The sequence below is a fragment of the Manis javanica genome, chromosome 4 (genome assembly GCF_040802235.1).
Source record: "Manis javanica isolate MJ-LG chromosome 4, MJ_LKY, whole genome shotgun sequence".
NCBI lineage: Eukaryota > Metazoa > Chordata > Mammalia > Pholidota > Manidae > Manis > Manis javanica.
This window is the reverse complement of record NC_133159.1, coordinates 24,791,851-24,818,613: the sequence shown is the minus strand read 5'-3', so window position 1 is coordinate 24,818,613 and position 26,763 is coordinate 24,791,851. Positions and strand designations below refer to the sequence as shown.

At 46.8% G+C, this 26,763-nt stretch overlaps 1 protein-coding gene and 1 long non-coding RNA gene across 8 annotated transcripts in view; one reads left to right on the top strand and one right to left on the bottom strand.

Annotated features, from left to right (window-relative positions):
* Window positions 1-1,223: 1,223 nt before the first annotated feature.
* AZIN2 (antizyme inhibitor 2) overlaps window positions 1,224-26,763 on the bottom strand; it is a 54,210-nt gene continuing 28,670 nt past the window's right edge. For 4 of the 6 annotated variants that reach the window (XM_017667988.3, XM_017667990.3, XM_073233601.1 and 1 more), the window contains 2 exons: window positions 26,374-26,588; window positions 23,854-24,339 (listed from right to left, as the gene is read on the bottom strand). In XM_017667988.3, coding sequence (XP_017523477.2) covers window positions 24,201-24,339; window positions 26,374-26,588 — 354 coding nt within the window. In that variant the 3' untranslated portion in view covers window positions 23,854-24,200. Of the gene's footprint in view, window positions 1,258-20,891; window positions 21,470-23,853; window positions 24,340-26,373; window positions 26,589-26,763 lie in introns of those variants that run through there. The other 2 variants (XM_037010404.2, XM_037010405.2) reach the window with 2 other exon arrangements.
* LOC108401817 (uncharacterized) lies at window positions 3,550-24,007 on the top strand. Of its 2 annotated transcripts, XR_005059129.2 has the most exons (8): window positions 3,550-4,052; window positions 6,198-6,321; window positions 9,124-9,264; window positions 17,828-18,016; window positions 19,873-20,306; window positions 21,476-21,701; window positions 23,160-23,315; window positions 23,900-24,007. It is a non-coding gene; the product is annotated as an uncharacterized lncRNA (long non-coding RNA). The 2 variants fall into 2 exon arrangements; XR_012130107.1 differs by lacking the exons at window positions 3,550-4,052; window positions 6,198-6,321; window positions 9,124-9,264; window positions 23,160-23,315; window positions 23,900-24,007 and adding an exon at window positions 12,993-15,845 and having other exon boundaries at window positions 17,080-18,016; window positions 21,476-23,153.

Below are 26,763 nucleotides of genomic sequence, written 5' to 3'. Positions count from 1 at the left end.
ACATACATTAGCATGGCTAATCCACAAAGCAACCCTAATAGGTAGATAGTATTCTGTCCATTTTACATAGGTAGAAAAATGAGGTTCAGAGAAAGGACATGACTTGCCTACAGTCCCGTATCCCAAAGTGATAAGTGATGGGGCTTGGATTAGAATAAAGCCAGCACTCACATCCCAACTTATTAGCCTGTAAGACTCAGTCTTTGCTTGGAGGAGGGGGTGGTGGTAGCCTTAGGAGCAGAGAGCTCATGAGACATTGGCAAGAGTCTGGTCTCTTGTATTTCACAGAACTGGCTTGAATCCAGGCTCCATCACCACATGACTTTATAAAGAGATGACTTAACCTCTCTGGTTGTGTTTTCCTACATGGAAAGTAGGGATAATAACACCATTCTAATGATTTATTGCTAAGCTACAAAGTACAGTGCACTTGGGGAGGCCCTGCCTCTCACTCCAGCTGCCTCTCAGAGTCAGTGCCTGGAACTGTGTGTTTTCTGAACGTCTGGGCTGGCTCTGACCACAGGAGGTCTATCTTCCTCCTTATGCCTTGTGTGGGGTATGGGACCACCTAGGCCAGGTAAGTCCCCAGGTCTGCTGTGTAGAACTAGGTCCAGCCCACCACTGAATGATGGGGAAGCAGCCTGGAGTCAGGCGGGGCCCTGCATATGGACACACAGGTTGTCACAGTGTCAGTGGGAAGACCACAGGGGCCCCTGCAGTAGTGCAGTGCAGCAGCCTGTGAAACAGGAGTCTTGGGCCTAATCTTAGTTCCGTGCTGACCCACTTTGTCTGAAGATCCTTTCCTCAGTCTCCTTACCTGCAGAGTGAGGGAGGTTAGACTGGATACTCTTTGGGGCCCTAGATGGATCTTCATCTGTATATACCTGGAGGTGGGAAGAGAAGAGGGAATCATCCCAGTCACTGACCTGTTTGGGGTTCTAGGAAGAGAGACATGAACAAGGATTGGGAGGGCTGTTGGCAGGGGCAAAAGAAAGGTCTCTGATTGGATGATAGAGAGCACCCCAGTTTCTAAAGTTAGGGAGAAATGATTCTGAGACTTGAGTATCCCCAAACCCTCCTACCCCACCCCATGCTCTCAGATCCCTGTGGCTCCCCCAAAGCCACTTGCCTCCATCTTTGCTCAGTGGATCTGTCCTCTCGGGGAGAAGCACCCCTTCCAAGGTCCTTCCTGCCCTTCCTCCATTTAGCCTTGGTCCATGCTGGCCACTTCCCAGTCGTCACTCAGTTTCCAAGTGCCTGGGAATAACAGTAGATGCCTAATTTGCACATTCAACTAGGGAATCTGGGAAATCAGGGCACCTCTGAGAGGTATGAAATATCCAGAGAACTCTTGAATAAATGAATCTGGGCTTGTCAGGTTCATACCAGGAACCCCACATTTAACACAGGTAAGCAGAGGGGAAGCAAAGGTAGCCCATCCTTGGGAGGAAGGAGGGATAAGCAAAGATCTTACTCAGGGCAGAAAAGAACTGATAGAACAACAGTAACCCTATTCAGATCCCTGTGTGTGGCCAGCAGGCAAAGTGCTGGTACTTTTTGCACATTATCGACATCAAGACAAGCCCATGAGGTTGGTATCATTATCTCAGCTTTTGCGCAGAGAAACATCGTGTCCCAGGGGAACTGCTTCCCACAGCCATTACTCAGTAGAGCTGGAAATAGGACTCTGGCCCATCCAAAGGTAAGGTCAAACTGTAAATGCTTTTCAACTTTGAGGACGGCGTCAGTGACAGGCAACAGCCACCGGAACTGTGATCCATCTGGGATTCAAAGCAGGAGCTTAACCCAGGCTCCATACCATCGTGGAATTGTGCAATTGTGAGTCAAGCCTCAACTGTGAGCTGAGTCTCATGTGTCACCCAGGGTTGGGGTGGACTCAAGAAAGTACTATGTGGCCCTAAGCAGGTCCCTTTCTCTCCCTGGGCCTCAGTTTTCCCATTTCTCTATTGGGGAGGGGTTAGGGATCTAGTTAATTGACTGCCAAGATCCTGGCTCTGATAGTCCAGGATGCTGTAAGCCTAATGTCGGTCCCAGGACTTGGCCTGCTCAGCACCTAACAAGGCGATTAGCTCCAGGTCTTTCTCTCTAGGGAGGCAACAGGGACAGAAAACAACAGAGATAAGGTCTCTTGGCAGCACAGAGCTCAGCTCAGGAGCTCTGGGGATGGACCTTCCCTCCTGCAGAGAGGCTATTCCAGGAGGCTGACTGCTCACACCTGGGTGGCATTTTCAGCCTCCTCCCCTCCTGCCTGGGTGCTGGCTCAGTGCACCATCCCCAAACACTCCACCAGGAGGTCAGTTGCAAAGAGTCTTGTCACAGGCTTAAATAAAGGGGGCTTGGAGAGGTGGGTTGGGGGTGGGGTGGGGTGCTGGCCAAGGTGCTGAATTGTTGCCCACCAGCATGGTTATTTCTCCTTACTCTGAGACATCCACAATACTACTCAGTCTCCCTGGAATCCTGAACCATATATGGGAAGAAGGAATAATAGGAACAGAGCAGGAACTCAGAGAAAGAATGAAAGATGTATCAGGAGGCCTCCAAAAATAGCAAGAGGGGTGAGGACTTTTATTTTGACATGTGCTCATTTTGCTTTTATTTGAATGAAATTATGTGGCCCCTCACCCTACTTATACAGAATAGAACAGTCTTCTATCTTCTTTAAATTTTTGACAGTTCTATCATATTTCTATTATCAAATGCGCCCCATTCACCCTAGGAATTTGAAGTACAGCGAAATTGACGCTTTGTCCCAGAGGGTTCCTACTCTGATGTCATGACAAGGGAGGGCCTTTCAAAAGGCTGGAACTAGAGGCACAAAACCTCCCCAAAGCTCCCTTGCTGTGAGCTCCCCAAAGCTGTGGGCCTGGATGTGATGAAGTCTGAATGCTGGAGGAGCCTGGGGTTTCCTAGCATAATCCTGAGGCCCAGAGAGGGTTCGTTTCTAGCTCAAGGTCACAAAGCACATGGCAGAGCCAAGACCAGAACCCAGGTGTCCTGGTTCCCAGTTAGTACACAGGGGAGGGAGAATGGCCAGCTGAGAGGGCCTCTGCCCAAGTCAAGAAACAGTACAAAAAGGGGGCAGGGCAAAAACAAGAAAAAAGGTGGGGGCAGGGCAGGGCTGAGGAGGGAGTTGCTCAGAGGAGGAGGCCCACATGTCTAAGAATGTCAACAGGGGGGTGTGTGCCCTCAGAGGTGTGGACTCAGCTCCTTAGAGAGGAGGAGAGAACAAAAGGGTCCCAGAGTCGGGAAGCCCTCTGTGGAGCAGAGACAGCCTGACCAAGCATGCCAGTCAGCATCACATGGCAGCTGCTGAGAGCACGGATCTCAACCCCATCATTTCACAGATAAGAAAATTGAGACCCAAATGGGAAGCCACCAGCCTTCGGGCTTATCCAGGCCCAACCCACATCTCCCAGCCTTTGGCCCTTTTCATGCAAATGTTAATCTCCCCCCACCCCCACCCACCCCCTGGATGCTGGTGCCTCCTCCCACCCCCAGGAACCGGGGCCTGAGCAGAAGGGGAGTGGCCAGGGCCCCCAGAACCAGGCACCAAGCGCTGGATGCCTTTCTCTGTCCTCCTCCCCAAGGAGAAAGGAAAATTGGCCTGGACCCTAACCACTCCTCCTCCAAGGGCAGAGCCAGCTGGTGCCTTCCCACACCTGGTACCTCCTTTGCTGGCAACAGAGCCCAGAGCCAGCATCAGCCACAGCAGGGACAAAGCTGCCCACAGATGCTGGAGCCACCAGATACCCCAGGCAAGTGAGGGTATCAGAAGTGACAGCCCAGGGGGGTTCCCTGATTCCACAGCACTAGACTCAGCCTCTGGGCCTCAAGTGGTTTGGGGGTTTTGGAATCTTTCTTCCTAGAGAAGCGGCTTTTGCCCCCCACGCCCTGTAGTCTGGACTCCTGGACCTGCTTCCTTTGCCCACAGCAAACCCCAGACTGAACCCCCTACCTCATCAAACTTCCAAGTCTACAAACGAGGAACGGGGGCTAAGCAGCTTTGTTCCTACTACTGGGAGGAGATGCAGGTAAGGCACCCCCAGAAGGTCCCCAAAAAGAAACAAAGATCAGCTGGAGGGGTGTGTGTATCCCCACAAGTGTGGGGCTGTAGGTCTGAGACTTGGACGAACTTTGCTAAACATGGATTGGGCCCCAGCTCCATCCCTGATTCTCCAGTGACCCTGGACAGCTCCCTTCGTTGCCACCTTCAGGGTGTCCATTTCTCATTGGAGCACAAGAGAGATGGGTGGCCCTGGGTGATGCGGCAACCCCCGGTTCTAAGGTTGTAACTCGAGGCAGCCTCGTGGAGTTTGCCCAGCAGTGCCCATCCCCTTCACCTCCTCCTTCCTCTGCCACACTCCTGAAACACCTCCTCTGTCCCTTTCCTTTCTCCATCAAAATTTAGCCTCCCCGTGTGCCTCAGAATAACAGGTTTATGGTTTGAGATGCTGCCCCCTCCCTGACCTAGGCACATTTCTAACAGGAACCGAACCATGCTCAGAGCAGCTAATGGTGGGATTTCAGGCACCACACCAAGCGGGGAACTTTAGGGGGGCTGGGAGAGGAGCTGGGTCTTCCTGTGACTCTGCATGGGCAGCAACATGGGGCCATTGCTGTGTGGGCATAGATCCGTAGACATGACAGCAGCTCCCGTATGCCAAGCCAAGCCAAGTCCTCCTCTTGGCCCAGCTTTCAGCTCTCACTCCCCCTCTCCCACACCCTGACATCAACAGTGACACAACACATTTTTTCTGTTTCCAGGGGCTTCCTTTTAATGTTTATATAATGTTAGTTGAGCACACTCAGAACACTAGGACACCAAATGGACAGCGTTAGCATATGTGGGTCCTTAAAACCACCGTGCCCCTGCCTAGAATGCCCTTGCCTGCCTCTTTCTTCCTGTTGAAATCTTACTCATCCTTTACATCCCACTCAAGATGAAGCTGTCCCAGCAGAACTCAGTGCTGTGGGCACCAGCCACATTCCGGGTCTCCTGCTACCACTAGACCACAAGCATCTCAAGGCAGGGATCACATTGTTCTGCCTGCTGGGTGCAAAGAGGGTCTCGGGAAATGGTTGCTGGCTGGAACTGGCTAGTGTCAAAGCTGGAATCAGGAAATCAAGTTGGGGGGTATCATAGAGACCAGAGGTAGCTCCTCCCAAAACACACCTGGATAGAAACTGAGCCCCCAGGGCGAGCCCCACTGACCACTCCCAGCCAGATTCTGCACAGGGAAAACCAAGGAGAGCTAGCAAAGACTAGCAACATGGTCTGATTGCTTGCCTTTTTAAAAAATTATGAAATAACTTATTTTTATCATATAAAAATTCAAATAAATATAAGACCATAAAGCAAAAATTCCCCTCATCTGGCTCCCAGCAGCTGACAGCTATTAACACTTTGGTGTAAGTCCTTCCAGACAGTTTTGCTTATGCATAAATAAACTAGAATTTTCTCTTTCAAAAATATGATCATGCTTCATCTTTCTATGTGTTCTGTGGAGTAAATTCCTACAAATGGAATTGCTGGTCAAAGCTTTGTTCATGTCTATAGCATCTTACTACACTGACAGACAGTGATTGCAATGGGGCAGATGAGGACTTAATAATATGGGTGAATGTTGAAACCACAATGTTGTTCATGTGAAACCCTCATAAGATTGTATATCAATGGTACTTTAATTTAAAAAATGTATTCCTAAAAAGAAAAGTCTTGCTCATTTAAAATGTGTTCTTTTCCTAAGTAAAATTATTTTTTCTTCTTATAATATGCTCATTGTAGAAAATTTGGAAAATACAGTCAAGACTCACAAAGTAAAAATTGCCCATCAGCCACTGTTCACAGGTAACCACTGATAGTGTTTTGGTGATAACATTTAGTCCTTTTTTACATGTGAGTATGTTTATTTACAAAAATGGGAACATACACTCATATTGTTCCATAGCCTGTTTTTTCTCCCCCACTTAATAACAGATTGTATATCTTCTTCCATATCATTAAGTAGTCTTCTTAAACAGTTTAAACAGCATCAGTTTAAACAGAACGTTTGATCTCAAGCCTCCCCTAGAAGCTGTTTCTCCTGACCTGCATTCTGAGTAGAGAGCCTGCTGCATCAGTTGGCTGGAACGAGATTGCCTCCTGGTATAACCTTGATCTGTCACCCTCCTTTCAGGAAGGCAATGACCTGGAAGACCTTGAGCACTTGCCACCTCCATCCCTCCTGAGCTGAGGCCCTGACACCCCACTGATGGGCACGGACACCCCCTGCAACTTCTCCACTGCTGCCCACCACTGCAGTAAGTAGATGTCTACCCCTTTCCTCGGCCACTTTCCTGGACCCTGGCCACGAGGCAGAAAAGGCCCCTGCACTCAGCTGGTGGAGTGGAGAAGTGCCACTTGCCCTTGTACTTCAGCCCGTTCTTGAGCCAGCTTTCCCTCGTGTTGATGGGACTGGGGAAAGAACAAGGGAAAGGAGACACCGGGAGCAGGGTCTGCGGAGGGGCCGAGTCACTTGAAAGTCTCTGGTTCCCAAAGCAAATACCGAACCTCCCAGCCTAAGCCTATGCTCTGCCCCAGAAGTTTACTAGCCAGATAGTGTGGAATTAAGTGTGATCTTGGACAAGACATTTCTCCTCTCTGGGGAGATCTCAGTCTCCTCACCAATACAGCATGTGTTTCCTAAGGCACCTTTCTCGCTCTGGAATTCCCACATTTCCAAATGCTCCTTTTTCTCTCCTGTCCCTGCACACCTTATAAGCTGTTGAATCTAATTATGCACCAGGCTTTGCTTGAGGCATCATTAACATAATAATTACTATTAGCTGTCACCTCATATCATCCTCACAAGCCTGAGAAGAGGTACCACTTTTATCCCCATTTTACAGATGAGAAACTAAGTCTGGAGAGTTAAGATAACTTTTCAGTAAAGTGGCAGAGTTCACATTTGAACCCAGAGCTGTGTGACTCCCACACCTGTATTTCTTATTATCCTTGCATCCTCCTACAACTTTGTGCTGTGTATAGGGATCATTCTTTCCCTGCTATAGTTGAGGAAACTGACATCAGGGAGGAGAAGTGAATTCCTCAAGGTCACACAGCAAGTTTGTGAGAGGGCTGTGTGGGCTTTGTGCCTCCCAGCTCACTGTCACCTCCTGCCCAGCACTAGCTAGTGTTCCAAGAGGGAAGCTGATGACCCAGAAGCAGCCCTTGGGCTGGAGTCAGATGCCCAGAACTGAGCAGGGCTGGGGCGGTCACGTGGGGAAGGCTCTGTTTGTCCAGCCCAGCCTGGTCCACCTTCCCCCAGCTCAACCCAGAGGAGTGCTGACTTTGGGCAAGCCCCGAAGGAGGAAAAGGTGACATTACTTGTGGGCTTGGGGAAGGCTGAACCCTCACCTTCTCTAGTCTCCTCCAAGACAGCCCTGCTGTGCTTTCCACTCCCTCATTCAATGACTCACCCAACAAATCCCTATTGAGCGCCTACTAGGTGCTAGCACCAAGAGAAGCAACACAGAGGTCCCTCTCAAAGAGTGGACAGTGACCGAGGCCGGGCTAGGAGAAGGAGGACTCACGGGAACTCAGAGAAGAGGAGCCTGATGGGGAGGTGCTGCTGAAGCTGAGGCCTGCAGGACAAGTGAGAGTTGGGCAAGGTGTGCTGAGGAGAGGGAACAGCATGTGTGAGGCATAAGAGGCCAGAAATGAGATTATATGTCTGAGGGGCATTGTGAATGTGAGGCAAAGGGGCAAGGTGATGAAGCTGGAGAGGAAAGCAGGGCCAGGTCGTGCCATGCTGTGACCCATGTGAAGGCAATGGGGAGCTATGACAGGTTTTAAGCAAAAAAGGAGTAAGATCATATTTGTATAGGATGGGGCAAAGCTAAGGCATTGGGTTGGGTGAAAAAAAAAGTGAAAGCTGGAAGCAGTGAGTGTTCTCCTGGGAGTACGAGGGCCTGCTTCAGAGCTAAATGACTCAGCCTCACTCCCCTATCTCAAGGGCCCCAGAGAGGACAGTCACAGCAAGCTGGCAGTTCTGTGGAACAGGATCTAGAGCCCATACATTTTTTCTAGCACCAGCAGAGCCCTTAGAATTTGATTCTTGAGGTTTCCCAAACCACAGTATCCCTGGACAAAGGTGTCTGGGGACAGGGAGCTCACTAGCCCATTCCCCTACTGGACAATAATGATTAGGAGGTCTTTTCTTACTTGGGTCCCCTTGTGTCTCCCCTGGTCCTAGCTCTGTGCTCTAGGCCCCCCAGACAAGACTGGGCTCCTTTCCGTAGGACAGCCCTCTAAAAACCCTTGTGTTTACTCCTTTCCCACAACACCTTCCTGTTCTTCAGCTAAGGAAACTGAGGCAGTAGTACTGGATTGCTCTGCTACCTTAGCTGACATGGATAAAGGGGAGTCAACCTGGGTTTGAATCTTGACCTTGCCCCTTCATGGAGACACTTCACCTCACTAGCCTCAGTTTTCCCATCTGGAAAATAGGAATAATAATATGTACACTTGCAGAGTTGCTGTGAGGACTAAATGAGTCAAACTAATATTAGTGCCTAATGAGAGTTAGAATTTATTGAGGAACTATCATAAGCCAGGTGTTGTCTTGCTGGGCTGGGCCACATGCCTGGCCCACAGTGAGTGTTCAATACATGCTTACTGGAAAGCACACAGATCGCATGAAGGTGTGGTGGCAGCATGCAGACCTGTGTTCAAGTCCTCCTTCTGCCCCTTATTAACTTTTTAACCTCAGACAAGCCAGTCTCTGCCTCTCAACTTTCCCGTCTGGTAAATGGGAACTTGTCAGGTTGGATAAAACAAGACATATAAAACACCAGGTGTTATTGGCATCAATTCTCTCCCTTCTAGTCCACAAATGTGTACGAAGCACTTTCTAATTGCCAAACACTGGCGGGAAACAACTATTGGTCACCTGCCCAACATCACTCAGTCTTTGCCTCCAAGCCTGTTCTTGTCCTGTACCATGCCTCCTCTAGACCTGGGACCCCAATATTGTGTGGCCTCAGTTACTAAGGGCAGGGGCACAGCCTGCACTCAAGGAACAGTCTGCCACCCCTGCCTGACGCCTTCACCTCCTTGGCCAGTTGTGGGTGGCTTGCCGACTGCAGCAGTCATCGTCCCGGTCCTGCTCTCCTCATCCACTCTGCTGGTCATCAGCTACATCTTGTGGAAGACATGCCGCCAGTGGTCTCAGGCTATCCATCCCAGCCTGCTGTTCCCATGAGGTAAGTCACACAGGGACCCCAAGGACAGGGAGCTTCCATTTCTTTTTTATTCTTAGTCTCCTTGAGCACAATACTCAGAAAAATCCTATAAGTCTGTATTGCTCAAAGGTGTGACATGTGATCCTTAAATCAAAAGGAGAAACTCTCCTTACTCTCTTGAGGCAACAAGATGTGCTGAGCTGGATAAAAGCTCATAGAGGCTACAAACATCCAGGTGAGGCTTGGATGGCATGACAACTGCCAGGGCCCTGAATCCCTGCTCAGCCTAGAGCCACCCCTCTCCCTTATCTACTGACTGAGCTCTGGGATTCTGAGGGACAACAAACTGAGGAAGTGGGTCCCATGTAGCTAATACACAAAAGCCCAGGATTCTCACTGCTGCCTTAAGATCTCAGGACATCTGCTCTGTCTTCCAGCCACGGTTCATGGCTTCTCCCACTCATCCAATAACCCAGGTGTGTACCATGTACCAGGCATGCTGGGTGCTGGGTTTATAACAACAGATGAGACGCAGACTAGTAATATAGTGGTTTGAATAGAACAATGCCAACAGAGTAGGAGAAGCACTTGGATGGAATTCAAGAGTCTGTGGGAGCATAGAGCAGAGGCCACTAACCAGCCAGGGGAAGAGGGTTAAGGAAAGCTTCCAAGAAAAGACATCTAAACCTAGACCTGAAGGATGACTAGGGGCTTGCTGGAAAGAAGGTAGGACAGGACAGTCCAGGCAGAGGGAACAGAAAGTACAACATAGGGGCTGGCAAACTTTGGCCCACTTCCTGGTTTTATAAATAAAGTTTTATTGAAACATAGTTATGTCCATTCACTTATGTATTATCTCTGCTTTTGCTCTACCCAGCATAGTAGAATAGTTCTGACAGAGACACTATGGCTTGCAAAGCACAAAATATTTACTATCTGGCCCTTGACGGAAAAAGTTTTCTGACTCCTACAGGTTAGAAAACTCATGCTGCTTTGTAGCAACATAGTGACTAGGGGATGAATTAGAAATGTGCAGTAGATAGCTTACGATGAGTTCTTCTTCCCTTAGCCATAGTGGATTGATCCAGGAATAGACACATCTGATTTAAGCTTATCTAATCAGATTCTCTCTCTAAGAATTTGAAATGTGGAATATAAGACTGGAGAATGGAGACAAGCTGAGGCCCCCAGAGTGATTAGTCAACAGTTCCTTTGATTCAGAAAGCCCTTGCAATCAATCCCTCAAACTTTTAATTTTCATTTCCTTTCAAGTCAGTTTCTGTTACTCTTAATGAAAAAAATTTCACTAAAATTAAGAGAGTGGAGAAAGATGAAGCTGGCAGGGAATACAGGTTTAGTCAACATGGTCCAATATAAGTATAATATGAGTCACATTTGTAATTTTACATTTTTTAGTAGCCACATTTTAAAAAGTAAAAAGAAATCAGTAAAATTTATTTTAATGCATTTTATTTCACCCAATATATACAAATACTATCATTTCAGTATGTAGTCAATATGTATGTAACAATTTTTAAATTGTTAATGAGATAGTTTAAATTTTCTTTTGACTATGCCTGTGAAATCTGGGGTGTATTTCACACTTACAGTATATCTCAAATCATACTAGCCACATTTCAAGTGCTCCACAGCACATGAGGCTGGTGGCTAACATAATGAACAGCACAGATTTAGACTCTCAGGGCCGTGGGGGACTGCTAAAGAGTCCTGACTTCATTTTGAAAGCAGCGAGCATCCCCTGAAGAGATTCAAGCCAGGAAGTAACATGATAAAAGTTTTCATTTGAGGAGGATCACTCTGACTTCCACTTAAAGAATGGATTGATCAAGAATTGATGCTGCAGCTGGGGAGATCAGCTGGGAGGAGCTGAAACAATCCAAAGGAGAGATGAGAGATCATGACAGATTTTGGCAGCAGCAGCTGGGATGGTGAGACACAGTTGAATTCAAGAGATGCTAAGGAGGCAGAAGCAACATGCCGCCACATCACCACTGCTGCCCGCCCAACACACGCATCCAAAAGCTATTTCCCACTTGCAAACCTTTGTGTATGTCCTCCTGGATCACCCCACCCCAATATCTCCCCTTTTCTCTCTGGCAACCAAAGAAACAAATCCTCCCCAATCTTTAAGGCATAGTTCAGTAGTTCACACATGCAAAGTGGTCCACACTAGAAGGTCAATAAACAAATGTTTCTGTCCTCCCTCAAGAAAGTCTTCTCTGAATGCTGCTGCCCATATCTAACCCCCAATTCTGAACTATGAAAGCCAGGAATATAAGTGCCCCCCCAATCTAAGGTAGGCTGGATGTCCTGTCCTTGGAACTTGTTGGTAAATCTGAGAAGAGCAGTTTCAGCTGGGTAGGTGAAGGTGGAGAGTTGTATTTAACTAGGGTTGTGGTTTTGCTGAAAGAATACAACAAATCGAAGAGAGGCAAGGGAGTTGAAGATGAAGGGAATGTTATAAAGATTGACCATGGAATTTAAGCTGCTGTGGGGATCTCTTAGTACTATTCATAAATATTCCAGTTTTCCAACCCCACCACTCCACCTCACTTCTGGACATTAGCTATAAAAGCACTTCCCTGTTCACTTGAGGTTGGGTATGGCCACGTGGCTAGTTCTGGCCAACTAGGTAACAGATCTTAGCTGGAACATTCAATTGCCAACAAAACCCTCCAGTGTTCTCTTTTCCCTTAGGCATAGCAACCAGAATTATTTGAGAGAGTGGCTTTTCCATCAGTCTGGGTTTCTGACTACAATAAGCAGAGCCCCTGTCAACTCACAATGTACAAGTTGTGTGAGCAAAAAAATTAATCATCATGGTGTTAAAGCTTAAAATGTAAGCCTGAAATTTTGGAATTATTTGTTGCTGCAGTACCACCTAGACAATCCTGACTGATGTAGCTGGAAGAAAGGGCATTACCAGAGAGAGAGAGAATGCAAAATGTAGGATTAATAGGTTTCAGTTCCTGGCACAGAAGGAATGAAGGAGTCAGAATAGGAGGGAGAATAACTGGAAAGACATAAGGTGTTGCCAGGAGAATTAAATTCATGACAAAGTCTAGAGTATGACCATGGGAGTACCTGGCTGACGTGGAGAGAAGACAAGATCTTTGAAGTAAGAAATGAGAGGACACAGTGTTGGAAGGATGATCTCTGTATGTACTGAAATCATCAAAGATTAAGACAGGCAATATAAAGAAAGTGAGAGCTAGAAGCTAAAAATCTTACTGTTTTTCTGCCCACAACCAAGATATGAATGCCATGAAAGAAGGAAAGAACATTGTGCTCAGTTTTGTGTCCCCAGTGCCTGGAACACAGTCTGGCACAGAGAATGTACTTAGCAAATATTTAGTGAATCAATGACTGAATGAAAAGGAGAGTAATACACCACAAACTTTGACAAGTAAACCTAACTCAAAGTACAGAGTTAGATCTAGTTCTTAATTCTTCAATTCTATTTTTCTGTAATATTTCTTCCCAGACCACAGTGGCCGTTTCATCTTTGTCTGACCTAGAGTCTACCTGTTGATTTAGTTGTCACCAGAAATCTTAAGGAGCTACTTTTTAAACTCATCCCCAGTGGCCTGCATGCTGGCAACTCTAGCTAATACCATTCCCCACATACAAACACTGGTGGTGTTCTCTCTTCTGCCTTCTCCCTTATTCCCACAAACAACTCCATTGCCAAATGTCCTCCTTTTTTACCCAAATATATCTCAAAATTTTCCCCTGCTCTTGACCCCCTCAGCCACTGCTCCAATTCAGATTCTCATCCTCTCTTCCCTGTGCTACTATAGTCTCTTCCTCATATGTTTTCTCTCATTGGTTTTAATCTTCTACATCACTAGTTTACTGTTGCTGCATACAAATTACTTTAAAGTTTTGTTAAAACTTCAAGCCACAAACATTTATTATCTCACAGTTTCTGTGGGTCAGGAATCTGGGCATGGCTTAGCTGGGTCCCTCTGGCTCAAGGTCTCTCACACGGCTGCCATCAGGAGTTGACCAGGGCCATAGTCATCTCAAGGCTCACCTGGGGGAGGATCCACCTCCAAGCCCGCTCATGTGGCTATTGGAAGTCTTCAGGTCCTTGCTGACTCAGGTCCTTGGTCAGAGACATCAGTTCTTTGACACGTAGATCTCTCCATAGGGCAGCTCACAATATGGCAGATATCTTCCATTAGAGCAAGTGAGCAAAAAAAAGAGAGGGTACCCAAGACAGATGCCACAATCTTTTTGTAATTTAAACTCAGAAATGATAATCCACTACTTCTAACATATTCTATTCATTAGAATGGGATCAATAAGCCCCAGTCCAGATGCAAAAATACTCAACAAAATATTAGCAAACCGAATTCAAAAATACATCAAGAGGATCACACACCATGACCAAGTGGGATTCATCCCAGGGATGCAAGGATGGTACAACATTCAAAAATCCATCAACATCATCCACCACATCAACAAAAAGGACAAAAACCACATGATCATCTCCACAGATGCTGAAAAAGCATTCGACAAAATTCAACATCCGTTCATAATAAAAACTCTCAACAAAATGGGCACAGAGGGGAAGTACCTCAACATAATAAAGGCCATATATGATAAACCTATAGCTAACATCATACTGAACAGCGAGAGGCTGAAAGCTTTTCCTCTGAGATCGGGAACAAGACAGGGATGCCCACTCTACCCACTGTTATTCAACGTAGTACTGGAGGTCCTAGCCACGGCAATCAGACAAAACAAAGAAATACAACCAATCCAGATTGGTAAAGAAGAAGTCAAACTGTCACTATTTGCAGATGACATGATATTGTACCCTAAGGACTCCACTGCAAAACTACTAAAACTAATATCGGAATTCAGCAAAGTTGCAGGATACAAAATTAACACACAGAAATCTGTAGCTTTCCTATATACTAACAATGAACTAATAGAGAAATCAGGAAAACAATTCCATTCACAATAGCATCAAAAAGAATAAAATACCTAGGAATACACCTAACCAAGGAAGTGAAAGACCTATACCCTGAAAACTACAAGACACTCTTAAGAGAAATTAAAGAGGACACTAACAAATGGAAACTCATCCCATGCTCCTGGCTAGGAAGAATTAATATTGTCAAAATGGCCAACCTGCCCAAAGCAATATACAGATTCGATGCAATCCCTATCAAATTACCAACAGCATTCTTCAATGAACTGGAACAAATAGTTCAAAAATTCATATGGAACCACCAAAGACCCCGAATAGCCAAAGCAATCCTGAGAAGGAAGAATAAAGTGGGGGGGGATCTTGCTCCCCAACTTCAAGCTCTACTACAAAGCCACAGTAATCAAGACAATTTGGTACTGGCACAAGAACAGAGCCACAGACCAGTGGAACAGAATAGAGACTCCAGACATTAACCCAAACATATATGGCCAATATATGATAAAGGAGCCATGGACATACAATGGGGAAATGACAGTCTCTTCAACAGATGGTGCTGGCAAAACTGGACAGCTATATGTAAGAGAATGAAACTGGATCAATGTCTAACCCCATACACAAAAGTAAATTCCAAATGGATCAAAGACCTGAATGTAAGTCATTAAACCATAAAACTTTTAGAAAAAAACATAGGCAAAAATCTCATGGACATAAACATGAGTGACTTCTTCATGAATATATCTCCCCGGGCAAGGTAAAACAAAGGCAAAAATGAACAAGTGGGACTATATCAAGCTAAAAAGCTTCTGTACAGCAAAGGACACCATCAATAGAACAAAAATGTATCCTACAGTATGGGAGAACATATTCATAAATGACAGATCCAAAAAAGGATTGACATCCAAAATATATAAAGAGCTCACATGCCTCAACAAACAAAAAACAAATAATCCAATTAAAAAATGGGCAGAAGAGATGAATAGACAGTTCTCTAAAGAAGAAATCCAGATGGCCAACAGACACTTGAAAAGATGCTCCTCATCACTTGTCATCAGAGAAATGCAAATTAAAACCACAATGAGATATCACCTCACACCAGTAAGGATCGCCATCATCGAAAAGACAAACAACAAATGTTGGCAAGGTTGTGGAGAAAGGGGAATCCTCCTACACTGCTGGTGGGAATGTAAATTAGTTCAACCATTGTGGAAAGCAGTATGAAGGTTCCTCAGAATGCTCAAAATAGAAATACCATTTGACCCAGGAATTCCACTTCTAGGAATTTACCCTAAGAATGCAGCACTCCAGTTTGAAAAAGACAGATGCACCCCTATGTTTATCGCTGCACTATTTACAATAGCCAAGATACAGAAGCAACCTAAATGTCCTTCAGTAGATGAATGGATAAAGAAGATGTGGTACATATACACAATGGAATACTCTTCAGCCATAAGAAGAAAACAAATCCTACCATTAGCAACAACAATGGATGGAGCTAGAGGGTATTATGCTCAGTGAAATAAGCCAAGCAGAGAAAGATAAGTACCAAATGATTTCACTCATATGTGGAGTGTAAGAACAAAGGAAAACTGAAGGAACAAAAACAGCAGCAGAATCACAGAACCCAAGAATGGACTAACAGGTACCAAAGGGAAAGGGACTGGGGAGGATGGGTGGAAAGGGAGGGATAAGGGTGGGGAAAAAGAAAGGGGGCATTACGATTAGCATGTATAGTGCATGGGGGGCACTGGGCGGGCTGTGCAACACAGAGAAGACAAGTAATGATTTTACAGCATCTTACTATGCCGATGGACAGTGACTGTGAAGGGGTATGTGGGGGGGACTTGGTGAAGGGGGGAGCCTAGTAAACATAATGTTCTTCATGTAATTGTAGATTAATGATATCAAAGTAAATTTAAAAAATAAGCCCCAGTCCATACCCAAGAGGAATCATACCAGGGTGTGAATACTGGGGTTCAGGATCACTGGGGACATCTTAGACACAGCCTTGACCCCTTTTCTCCCCTGCTCAGGAACTTCTGTTGACTTGCTGATCCTTCCAGGACATCCTTTCATAACATGCCCCAATGTCCACTTCATTCTCATTTTCCACACTCCAGTTCCCAAAAAAGGACTGAATTATCACACCACTAGTCCCTTGTATACACCATTCCCTTGTCTGGAATGCTCCCCTCAACCTCCCCAGACTTTTCTACCTGGACACCTCTCATTCATCCATTAAGACCCACTGCCTCTGCCAAGTCTGTCCTAACCCTTGCAGGCAGTTACTATGATCCCTAATCAGACCTCCCTTGGCCCCCTGTGCTGTCCACTAACACAGCACTTACACACCAAAATCATAATTGTCTCCACTTGGATATATCACAAGGTCTCAAATTTAACATTCGGAAGTTCATTTGTGCTGATTTTTGTATCAATGGGATTTAGCAGATGGATCTTGGAGCCACACCATCTTGGTTGCTGATGTTTAGAACAAGTTATAGAGCCTTACCATCTTAACTGGCATTACTAAAATGCCCAGAGGGAAGCCATTTGGTCAAAGAACCCTAAATAAAATAAACACATATGCTGCCATAAAGACAATCATGGTCCCCACAGGCTTCCATTGAAGAGGCTGAGTGAGTATGAGAAGTTCCTCCAGAGCGAACAGAGATGCTTCCCAACATGCCTCCATTAGTTAACCATCTGTTGTGGGCAAGTTATTTCTAAGCCTCAGTTTCCTAATTGGTAAAGATAAATAACTTAAATGGTTTCTATGGTTACCACAGGCCTAGTGCTATTCTAAACGCTTTAAATACGTTTATTTAACCCTTAGAACAATGGTATGAGGTAAGTACTATTATTCTATTTTACAGATGCAGAGGCTGGGTCAGAGGGAGTAACGCGCCAGGAAACACATGTAGTAACTGACATTACCAGGATTCAACAATAGGCAGTGAGGGGTGGGAGTCTGTCACAATATCACTTCACAGGCTTGTGCGGATTAAATGACAATGCGAGCGAACGGCGAGGGTAGGGCAACGCATACAGTTAAGTACTCTTTTTTTTTTAAGTCTCTCCCCTCTGAGAGAGGGAGCAAGCGAATTCAAGTATTATTTATTATACATTTGTGCATCCATTGACACCAAATCACATTTGAGCACCACTATAGGTAGACCAGTTAAGTACTCTTTAGTATTTTAAAATGCAAAACTCCTTGGCCTCCAGGTCAATAATTCGTTCAAAGCGCCTGATTTTTTCCGTGAAATCCGCGGGCAGTCTCCTCACCGATGTGAAAAAAAGATGGGTGGGAAAGACACCAGAGACAAGCCCCCCATGATCCATACAGCTCTCTGGTCATTTTACTCTAGGACCCTCCTCCTTTGTAAGTGGAAGCAGAGGTCGCTGGTGGACCGGAAGCCCACTTCCGGACTTACTTCGGGCCCTTCTAGCCGGGTACAAAGCTGACCACCCCTCCCTACGGCCCATTCTCCCGGGCCTGACCCCTTGGCCGTGGCTCCGCCCCCTGCCCCCGCCCTCGGCCAAAATTCAGTTTTCCATTGGTGAAAGCGGGGAGCGGCGTTATTCGTCTTTCAACCAATGGACTGCTGACTCTTCTGTTAGGTGAAGTCAGTCCCTCCGCCGGGCCAGCAGAGGACGTAAGAGTCTGTGGCTCGAAATCTGCGAGGCTCTCTGACACGGACGTGACGCCATAACACCGGAAATCCGAGGCCTCCGAGACTAAGGGGGTGTGGCGTGAAGTTCGGCGACGGAAGGAAATGCGGTCGAAGTTTCGCAAGGTGATAGTAAAGGGTGTGTTTTCCACTTTTGAGTCTCGGATGTTCAGATGAGAAAACTGAGCTGCTAGAGGGGGGCCGTGCACATATTCACTCAGCGAGACCCTCTCCCGTGACCGGCGCGCTTCCCATACAATTCCGGAGCGGAGGGATGCCCCGTGTGGGGTTTGACTCCGGCTGAGGGAGGATTCCCTGAGGCAAGTCTCAGGGAAACAGCACCATTCCACAAATGGGGAAAACGAAACCCAGAGACGGGGACTTCCGGGGGGAGATTGCCAGGTTTAATAAATAAGAGGCAGGACGCCAGTTAAAGTTGAGTTTCAGGTAAACAGGTAAACAACAAATGTTTCAGTATAAGAATATCCCAAATAATGCACGGAATATATGTTTACTAAAAGTTTATCTGTTTATCTGAATCCAGATTTAACTGGGCATCCTGTATTTTTTTCCGGCAGCCTTAGGCAGGGTGTGACCCAGCTGAGTGGAAGAACAGAAAGAGTTTTTAGGCATCTTTATATGCCTCCCGCCAAAGGCTCACTATTGTGTCGACCTGCGCTGCTCCTAAGTGTAACCCTGAGGTGGCCTGCAGGGCCCCAAGCCTGCATCAGTCAGTGGTCGGACTTCTGCAGGATCTAGGCTGCCGTTAGGAGCTGAGAAGGGACCAAATATCATCCCCCTCCATGGGATGCAGGTGTACCCGGCCCCACAGACCAGTTTATTCAAACGACACTAGGCACCTATTCTGTGCCAAACATAAACTCAGGCTCTAGATGCCATTAGCAGTTCAGAGAAACACTCGCCTTTGTGGGACAAACATATTTGCAGAAAACAAGTAGAAAAATTACAATACCTTGTGATCAACAGTTCTTTAATACAGGTAAATACAGGATACTGTGAAAGCTCAGAGAACAATACTTAACCAAGGCACAGAGTAAGAAAAAAGGGAGTGATACCCAAGCTGAGACCTGAAAGACTGTTTCATTCAACAGTTATTTGTTGAACATCTACGTACAGGGCAATGTTCTAGGCACTGGGGACACAGCAGTGAACAAAATTAATCTGTCCTGAATCTAAATAAAATGTATGTCAGTTGGGGAACTATGAGAGGGAAAAGTAAGGCTACCAAAAGATATGGAATACTGGGGTGAGAATGTTAGAGTTTTAAAGAGGGTGGTCAGGAAGGCTTCACTGAGAAGGTGACATTTGAGCAAAGACCTCATCTGAATAAACTGGTACTGGGGCCGGGTACACCTGAATCCCATGGAGGTGGGTGGTATTTGGCCCCTTCTCCTTGAACGGGTAAGAAAAAGAGATGATGGAGCTATTTGGTATTTTAAGAAAATGTGTCTGGCATGTTAAAGGAACAGAAAGAAGGGAATGATGCACTTTCTCCAGTATGATCACTTTCTAAGGGATTTTCAATCTTGACTGTGTTTCTTGCCTTAAATGTTGTCTTCAATTCTTGTAAAATTCAACCATGAATTTTACAGGGGGCAGGGAGGGGAACGGTGCTGAGTAGGGTATTTAGAAAAGGCCTTCTTGACAAGAACATATAAGGTAAGCCCTTTAAAATGATGGAGTCAGCCCTGGAAAAGCTGGAAGAAGCTGGCAGAGAGCAAAGCAAGGGTGAAAAAGACCTGAAGGCAGGAGAGAACTCAGTAAGTGTGAGGAACTGGTTAAGAGTTCAGTAGGCCTGAGGTGAGATTGGAGAGGTGGGCAAAAGTCTCAGGCATCTTAGCTTTATTGGCATCACATGAGAATCAACTGAAAGTTTTCAGCAGAGGACTGACAAGATCAGATTCATGTTTCAGAAAGATCCCTCTGACTGCTTGGAAGCTATATCGGATAATTTTTCTGGTTAAATTTATGCAGGTTTGGCTGCTCATCCCAGAGGTGCAAGGAAGATGGTTTAAAATGGAGCAAAGTGGGAACTCCCATCCTGTTTCCTCCCCCATCTCTTTACAGCTGGAATGAGCTGGCTGGGGCAGGTGGTCATCTCCCCCATGAGCACAGGTGGACAGAGGTGACACCTTGTGTCCCTCGGACCCGTCAGACTCCATGGCTGGGTCTACCTTAACCAACCCATCAGGCCCCCTCCCTCTGCACCCTTTGAATATACTACGTTAAATAATCTTCTCAAAGGTTCTGTCATGCTTCTCCTCCAGAAGCAGAAAGGGCTCCTCCTGCCTGCAAAAATAAGATTGGACTCCTTGCTTTGTTGTCCAGGACACGCTATGACCGCACCGCACTGTGATTTCCTTGAGGACTCATCTTTGCATCACCAGGGTCTACCACACATGGCCACAGTAAGTGCTCAATAAATGCTCAAAAAATTACCTTTCAATATCCATTTATTGAGTACCTGATGATGTGCTAGGCTCTAGGCTGAGTGATATATGCCATTTTCAGATTTAATCCTCACAATACCCCTCTGAGGGTGTATATTCAGCAGCCACATTTCACAAATGAGTAAATGGATTCAGACAAGTTACGTGCTAGGTTTATTCATTTGTCCATTTTACATACACTTTTTTGAGCACCTATGTTGTAGGTGATAAGGTCATAGCAGTGAAAAAACTAAAGGTTCCTGCCGCCAAGAAGCTCATATTCTAGAGGATGCTACACAAATGTTATAATGTATGTCGAGTGGTGGTAGGTGCTGTGAAGAAAAAAAGACCAATTAAGAGAGAGGAGACTGGAAAATGCTGTTTTCTAAAGGGTGATCAGAGAAGTCCTTGCTGGAAGAAAACATTTGAGTGGAACCTGAATGGGATGAGTAAGCCCCACAGATAACCTGGGGAGATCATTCCATAGGAAGGGGACAGTAAATGCAACCCAGCAGGTATATGGAGTGTAATGCATAAATACATGTGCCAAAGCAGGCCCAGTATAGAGTATCTGAGGAACAGAGTCCAGTGTGGCTGGGGAGTGGTAAGTGGGGAGAGAGGGATTCACAGGTAGTTACATCAGGACAAACTTTATTCTTGGTGAAATGCGAATCACTGGAGTGACAGGATCTGGCTGCTGAGTGGAGTGGACTGTAAAGAGGAAGGTGGGAGCCAATCCTAGGGTGACAGAGGATGGCGGCTTGGTCTAGGGCAGTAGCAGGTCTGTTAACCTCCCAGAGTGAGTGAGTGAGTGAGTGAGTGAGTGAGTGAGTGAGCTCACAGGAGGGGCTTCAGAAGGGCACAGGTGGGTTGGAGGTATTGAGAGCAGACTGTCCCTCAAGTGAGGTCCCAGGGCAGAATGGGTGGGTCTATGGGGGCCAACAAGAAAAATGACTTCTGGGACTCCAGAATGGTTCTCCAGAACGGCACGAGGGTTCTCTGCCAGTGCATTGCTTAGGGAGGTGCTCAAAGGAGGCAAGTGCCTGTGCAGTCCAGGCACCAGAAGACCTCTGTCAGATTCCCCTGTACAGGCCTGGAGGTCTCAACATTCTCCCCATGTTTAATGCCTTTTTCTTCTTTCTCTTCAGAAAAAGATGGATATAACAACAAAAGCAAATAACTGAAAAGAAATAACTTGATTGTTCTCACGTAAATCACATCAAGTTCTGTGTGTATCTTTCTCAGAAAAGTAAATTACATTCTTGCAGCAAATGGAACGTTTCTCCAGTGAGAAACCTGTTCAAGTTCTGTGCCAGCTGCTGTCACTGTAATAGCCACATCGGGCTCTCCCCAGTGAAACCTGCCTCAGACAAGGTAACGAGTTACTCCTGGATGTCACTGCAGCCCCCTGTTTCAGCAGGGTGCCTGCTGCCTTTGAAAGCAGATGCCAGGTTCCAGCAGAAGACCCTGTTTCCCCATCAGCACCCCAAAAAAAGCATGAGTGAGTCCATATCTGCTTGGGCATTGAAATGGAAGAAGTCTCAGAAATAGTATCATAGACAGCCTGGTAATATGTAAAACATGGATCAATGGATAACAAGGGGCAATAGTGTAATCCTTTCTGATTGCTTTTTGAGTTTCTTGGTGTCCTGAGCTTTCAGCCTGTTTATTGTCAAAGTATCAAAATCTAGGCCCCACCTGGAAAGGAGAAGACACTTCTGTTTTTGGCAAACACCTAGTTCATTCAGAGCATATTGCCTCATTAGATTACCTCAAAGTTACTTGTAGGATCCAGGCAGGACTGGCAGACTGAAACAACATGGCCAAATGTGATATTGTAACTTATAATAAATATATATTTGGTCTTCCATTTTCATTCCTGACACAGAACTCCTAAAATCCTTGGAATTTCCTAAGTACTGAGAGTGCTAAAGGTGTCTTTTGTTATGTCTCACCTACACCCCAAACCCTGCCCCACCCAACCAACCTTCTGGGAGGGGAGAGAGTTGGAGATTGAGGCCAGTTACCAATGGCCAGTGATTAATCAAGTGTGCCTGTATAATGAAGCCTCCATAAAACCCCAAAGGGACAGGGGTCAAAGAGCTTCCAGGTTGGTGAACACACAGAGGTGCTGGAGAGAGGTGCACTAGCTTCCGTGCCCTTTCTCCACACCTTACCCTGCGCATCTCTTCCTTCTAGCTACTCCAGATTTAGGCCTTTTATAGTAAACCTGTAATATAGTAAGTAAAATGTTTCTCTTGAGTTCTGTGAGCCATGATAGCAAATTAATTGAACCCAAGGAAGGGGTTATTCGAACCTGCAATCTATAGTTGGTCAGTCAAAGCACAGGTAACAACCTTAACTTAGTGGTTAGTGTCTGAAGTTGGGGTGGTAGAGGCGGGGCTTAACCTATGGAATCAGCTGCTATCTCCAGGTAGACAGTGTCAATTGCCTTGAATTATAAGACACCTGGTTTTGGTACTGGAGAATTGCTTGGTGTTATGGGGAAAGAAACACATGCTGTACCAGGTTTACCCAGAGAGGAGCTCCAGTGAAGGCATAAAAACAGTTGCAGTGCAATATCCAGAAGAGGCAAATCCTTAGAGATGGAAAGTAGATGAGTGGTTTCCAGGCCCTGGGGGACGGGGAATATGAGGAGTGGCTGCTAATGGGTATAGGGTTTCTTTTTGAGGCAATGAACATGTTCTAGAATTAGATAGTGGTAATAGTTGTCCAAACTCTGTGAATACACTAAAAACCACTGAATTCTATACTTTGAAAGGGTGAATTTTAAGGAATGTGAGTTGTATCTCAATTTTTTTTTAATTGCAGAAGAAAAAGCTTACGGGTCTCTGGTAGCCACTGGAGAGCTCTAACGTCTGAACTCCTTTGCTAAGCAGCCCCCTCACACTGAAGTGGATATAGCCTGGGACCTGAGCAGTGTGAAGGAGCCTTTGTCCCGGTGGAGAACTTCCAGTCTGAGGACATGTAAATATCAGGGCCCATGGCAATACTCTGTGGCCAACCCAGTCCAAATAGTGATTGCCTGAATAAGCAAAGCCAACCACCACATACTTGCTTTGCTCTTACTGCCTTGAAGGCCTGCAAGGAGAGTTAAGATGTAGGTTCTTCTCAAAACCTATCAGACACCTGTCTCTTTGCCCTTTATCTTTGGAGTGAATTCCAAATCTGCAGTTGTCCCCCCTTTGGGTCAGGCCTTAGGCTGAGTGTTGGGTTCAGACAGAGGCCTCTCACCAGTTGTGAGCTGTAGCTCCAGGAAGGGAGGCAAACTCTGACCCCCACCTCACCTCATACAGCTCACCCTTCTTTATGACCAGGCATGGGGGCCTGTGGAGCTGAGACAGATGAATTAGAGAAGCTGGGTGCCAGTGGGAGATGCCCACATTGTAGCCAAGTCAGAACTGAAGCAGAGGGCATGGGATCATCAGTGTAAGGTGGGGAAGTTTTGTCCCCTGGCCTAGCCCAGGCTGCTTTGTGAATCGAACTACCAGATTCCACTAGAGTATTAAAAAAACAAACACTAAATGTTTATTTGCTTCATATTTACAAAGGTGAGAGGAGACCAAGGAATACCCCGCGAACACCCCACACCTGGCTGACCAGGTCCCTTGCACTGCAGAGGAGGCAGACACGGCTGGAAGGGACAGGATTTATGTTGCATACTTGAACTACAGCGAGTGTAAGACTGGTCCTATTTACAGGGCAGAAACACTACAGGGGAAGCATGGGCGGCAGCACAGCAAGCACCAGAGTCCTGGCCAGAGGGTACCCCTGCGTGCTGCCTTCCCCACCTCTCCCAGAGGCATCTCTATGGCCCCGCTGGGGTTCTCTGGCAGGGGAAACGGGGCCTGCTTACATGATGCTCGCTGGGGTGAAGACAGGGCCCACACACAAGGTGTCAGTGATCTCCCAGCCACAGGACAGGGGCTTGCACATGCCCTCAGCATCCTTATCCTGTTCTGCAGGCAGTAGCTGCCCTTGAAGTGCTTCCCTGTAGGCAAGAGGGGTACTGGAGCAGCCAGCATGGGGCCCGAAGGCCAGGGGCTCCTGATCGCCCCTGCATCAGAAGATCTGGCCCCATCAGGCACAGGGTTCTCACCTGAGCCCCAAAGCCCAGTCTAGGACAGGAGCAGGCATGGCCTGCTGACCCATCCTCCCCCACTGCACTCTTCTCCCCTGTAGTCCACCCACAGCAGGGGAAGGGAACCCTCATTTACTGAGCACTTACTGCATGCCGGACATCGTGCCCGGCACTGTATTTACATTATCTGATTGTATCCTCCCCAAAACCCTGTAAAGGCAGCATTATCATCCCCATTTTACTGATAGGAAATTGAGACTCAGAAGTAACCTGCCAAATGTCACATACCTAGAAGGTGGCAGAACAAGGATTCAACTGGATTAACTCCAAAGCCCACATTGTTTATACCTCAAACTTAGTACTTAAAAAAGTAATCATCTCTTGCCCCTTCAGAAAATATTACAAACTCCTTCTCCTCCTGTCTACCTGTATTGGTAAAGGGCTCCACTATCCCATCAATTGCTCTAGCCACATTGTGAATCATTTTCCCACTGCCACTGCTGTCTCTAACTGGAACGGCACAGTCACTTTGATCTGCTCTTGAGTTCCCAGCAGCTTCCCTCTGCTCTCAGGCCCTGCCCATTCCAGTCCCCTATCTGTCTGAAGGCCTCCCTCTTTGCTGAGGTGTGCAATTCATCAGCAAGTCAGTAGTTGGTATCTGTACAGAGCCTGGCCAGGCTCTTCCCTTCCAGGTGGGAAGCTCTCTGAGCTAAGCACCCTCTAGCTCTTTATCTTTCAAAATACATTGATTCAGTTTCTTAAGATCCCTCAAAGCTCCCTACTACCCTCAAAATAAGTCCAGTCTGGGCCTCCGGGCCCTTCTTGATCCAGTCTTCCCCTGTGCTACTCCATCCAAACGGAGCTACTTGAAGTCCTTTGAATGAACTGGACTCAAACCCTCACACCGCTCAGCCCAGACCAGTGTCCTATCAGCTTATCTGTCCCTGGCTAACTCCTTACCCATCAGGTGGGGCCTCCTGAGGAGCACTCCTGACCACCCCTCCTCAGCCTCCTTCCAACAGCTTCCACCCTCTGAAGCTACTCTCCAACCCCAAATGGGGAACTCTTCACAGCTAACTGGATGGGTGACCTCAAGCAAGTGGCCTGATAACTGATTCCACAGAGTTGTGTGTGAGTGAAAGGAAGTCCTGCCTAACATAAGGCCTAACAACGGTTCAACAAACATGACTTTCTGTCTTGTGCACTGCTGGCCTTGCTGGATTCCAACACTGGCCTGGTAAGGCAAGCAGGGCAAGTGTGATGCTCATTTTCTAGATGGAAAGATGGAAGCTCACGAGTAAGCAAGTCTTTCCCAGTTCACAGAGCAGTCACCCAACCGGTCAGCTCCATCCATATCTACCCTTGTCCTCCCTCAATCCACACAATAACTAGAGTGATCTTTCTAAAATCCAAATCAGACCATGTCACTCCCCTGCTTCAAATCAATCCATGCTTCCCATTGCTCAAAGCCCTTTACTGTCCTTCAAGGCCTTTCCCAGATCCGGCCCTACTCCCTCCCAAGGTACACGTGTAGTTTCTTGAATGGAGCATGCTTGCCCTGGGTTCCTTCTACCTGGAACTCCCCCCTCTTGCTGGCTAACTCCCACCCATCTACTAGGCTTTGACTTCCTCATTCCTTCCTCAGGAAAGTAAGTCAGCTTCAGGGAGAGCTCTAAGCTTCTGCAGCCCACCCCCACCACCCAGTATTACCAGGAGTATCTGTCTGCTTCTCTGTGTCTCCCAGAGGGCTCTAAGCAACTCAGGGAAGCTCAGTCTCATTCATGGCCAGAGCCAGGTGCCTTGCACAGGCCTCACTAGGAGTAAGCAGCTAAGTGTGACTTGTCAAATTGGATTACACAGAAACAGGGTTTCCAGGTTTCCCTCATTGCTCTGCCCTGCCTGCCCCCCTTCTCCCAACTCCATTCCCCAGCAAGACCCCCTTACCAGGCCACTCGGGACATGGCATAGGTGATGCGGCAGGTCTGGGTCCCTCTGAGGAAGGAACCCATGCCCACGGTGTAGGCGCCCATGTTCTCAAAGACCAGCCAGTCCCCTGTGTGTAGTTGTGGCAGCCACAGACCCTCAGCTATACAGTCACAGCCATCAGCTACTGGGCCCCACAGGCTGCTGCTGTACAGGGGCCGCTCCATGGATGGTTTCTGCAGGAGAGAGGAATGGCCACATTCAGCTTTTTGGGGCATAGTGTGCACAGCCTTAGCAGTCCCTCAAAAGCCTTCCATGGCTCCCATAGCCAATAGAACAAAGACTGAATGGGATCCTAGCTTGGCATTTAAGGCATTCCCACTTCTCTGCATTCATATTATCTCATACTTT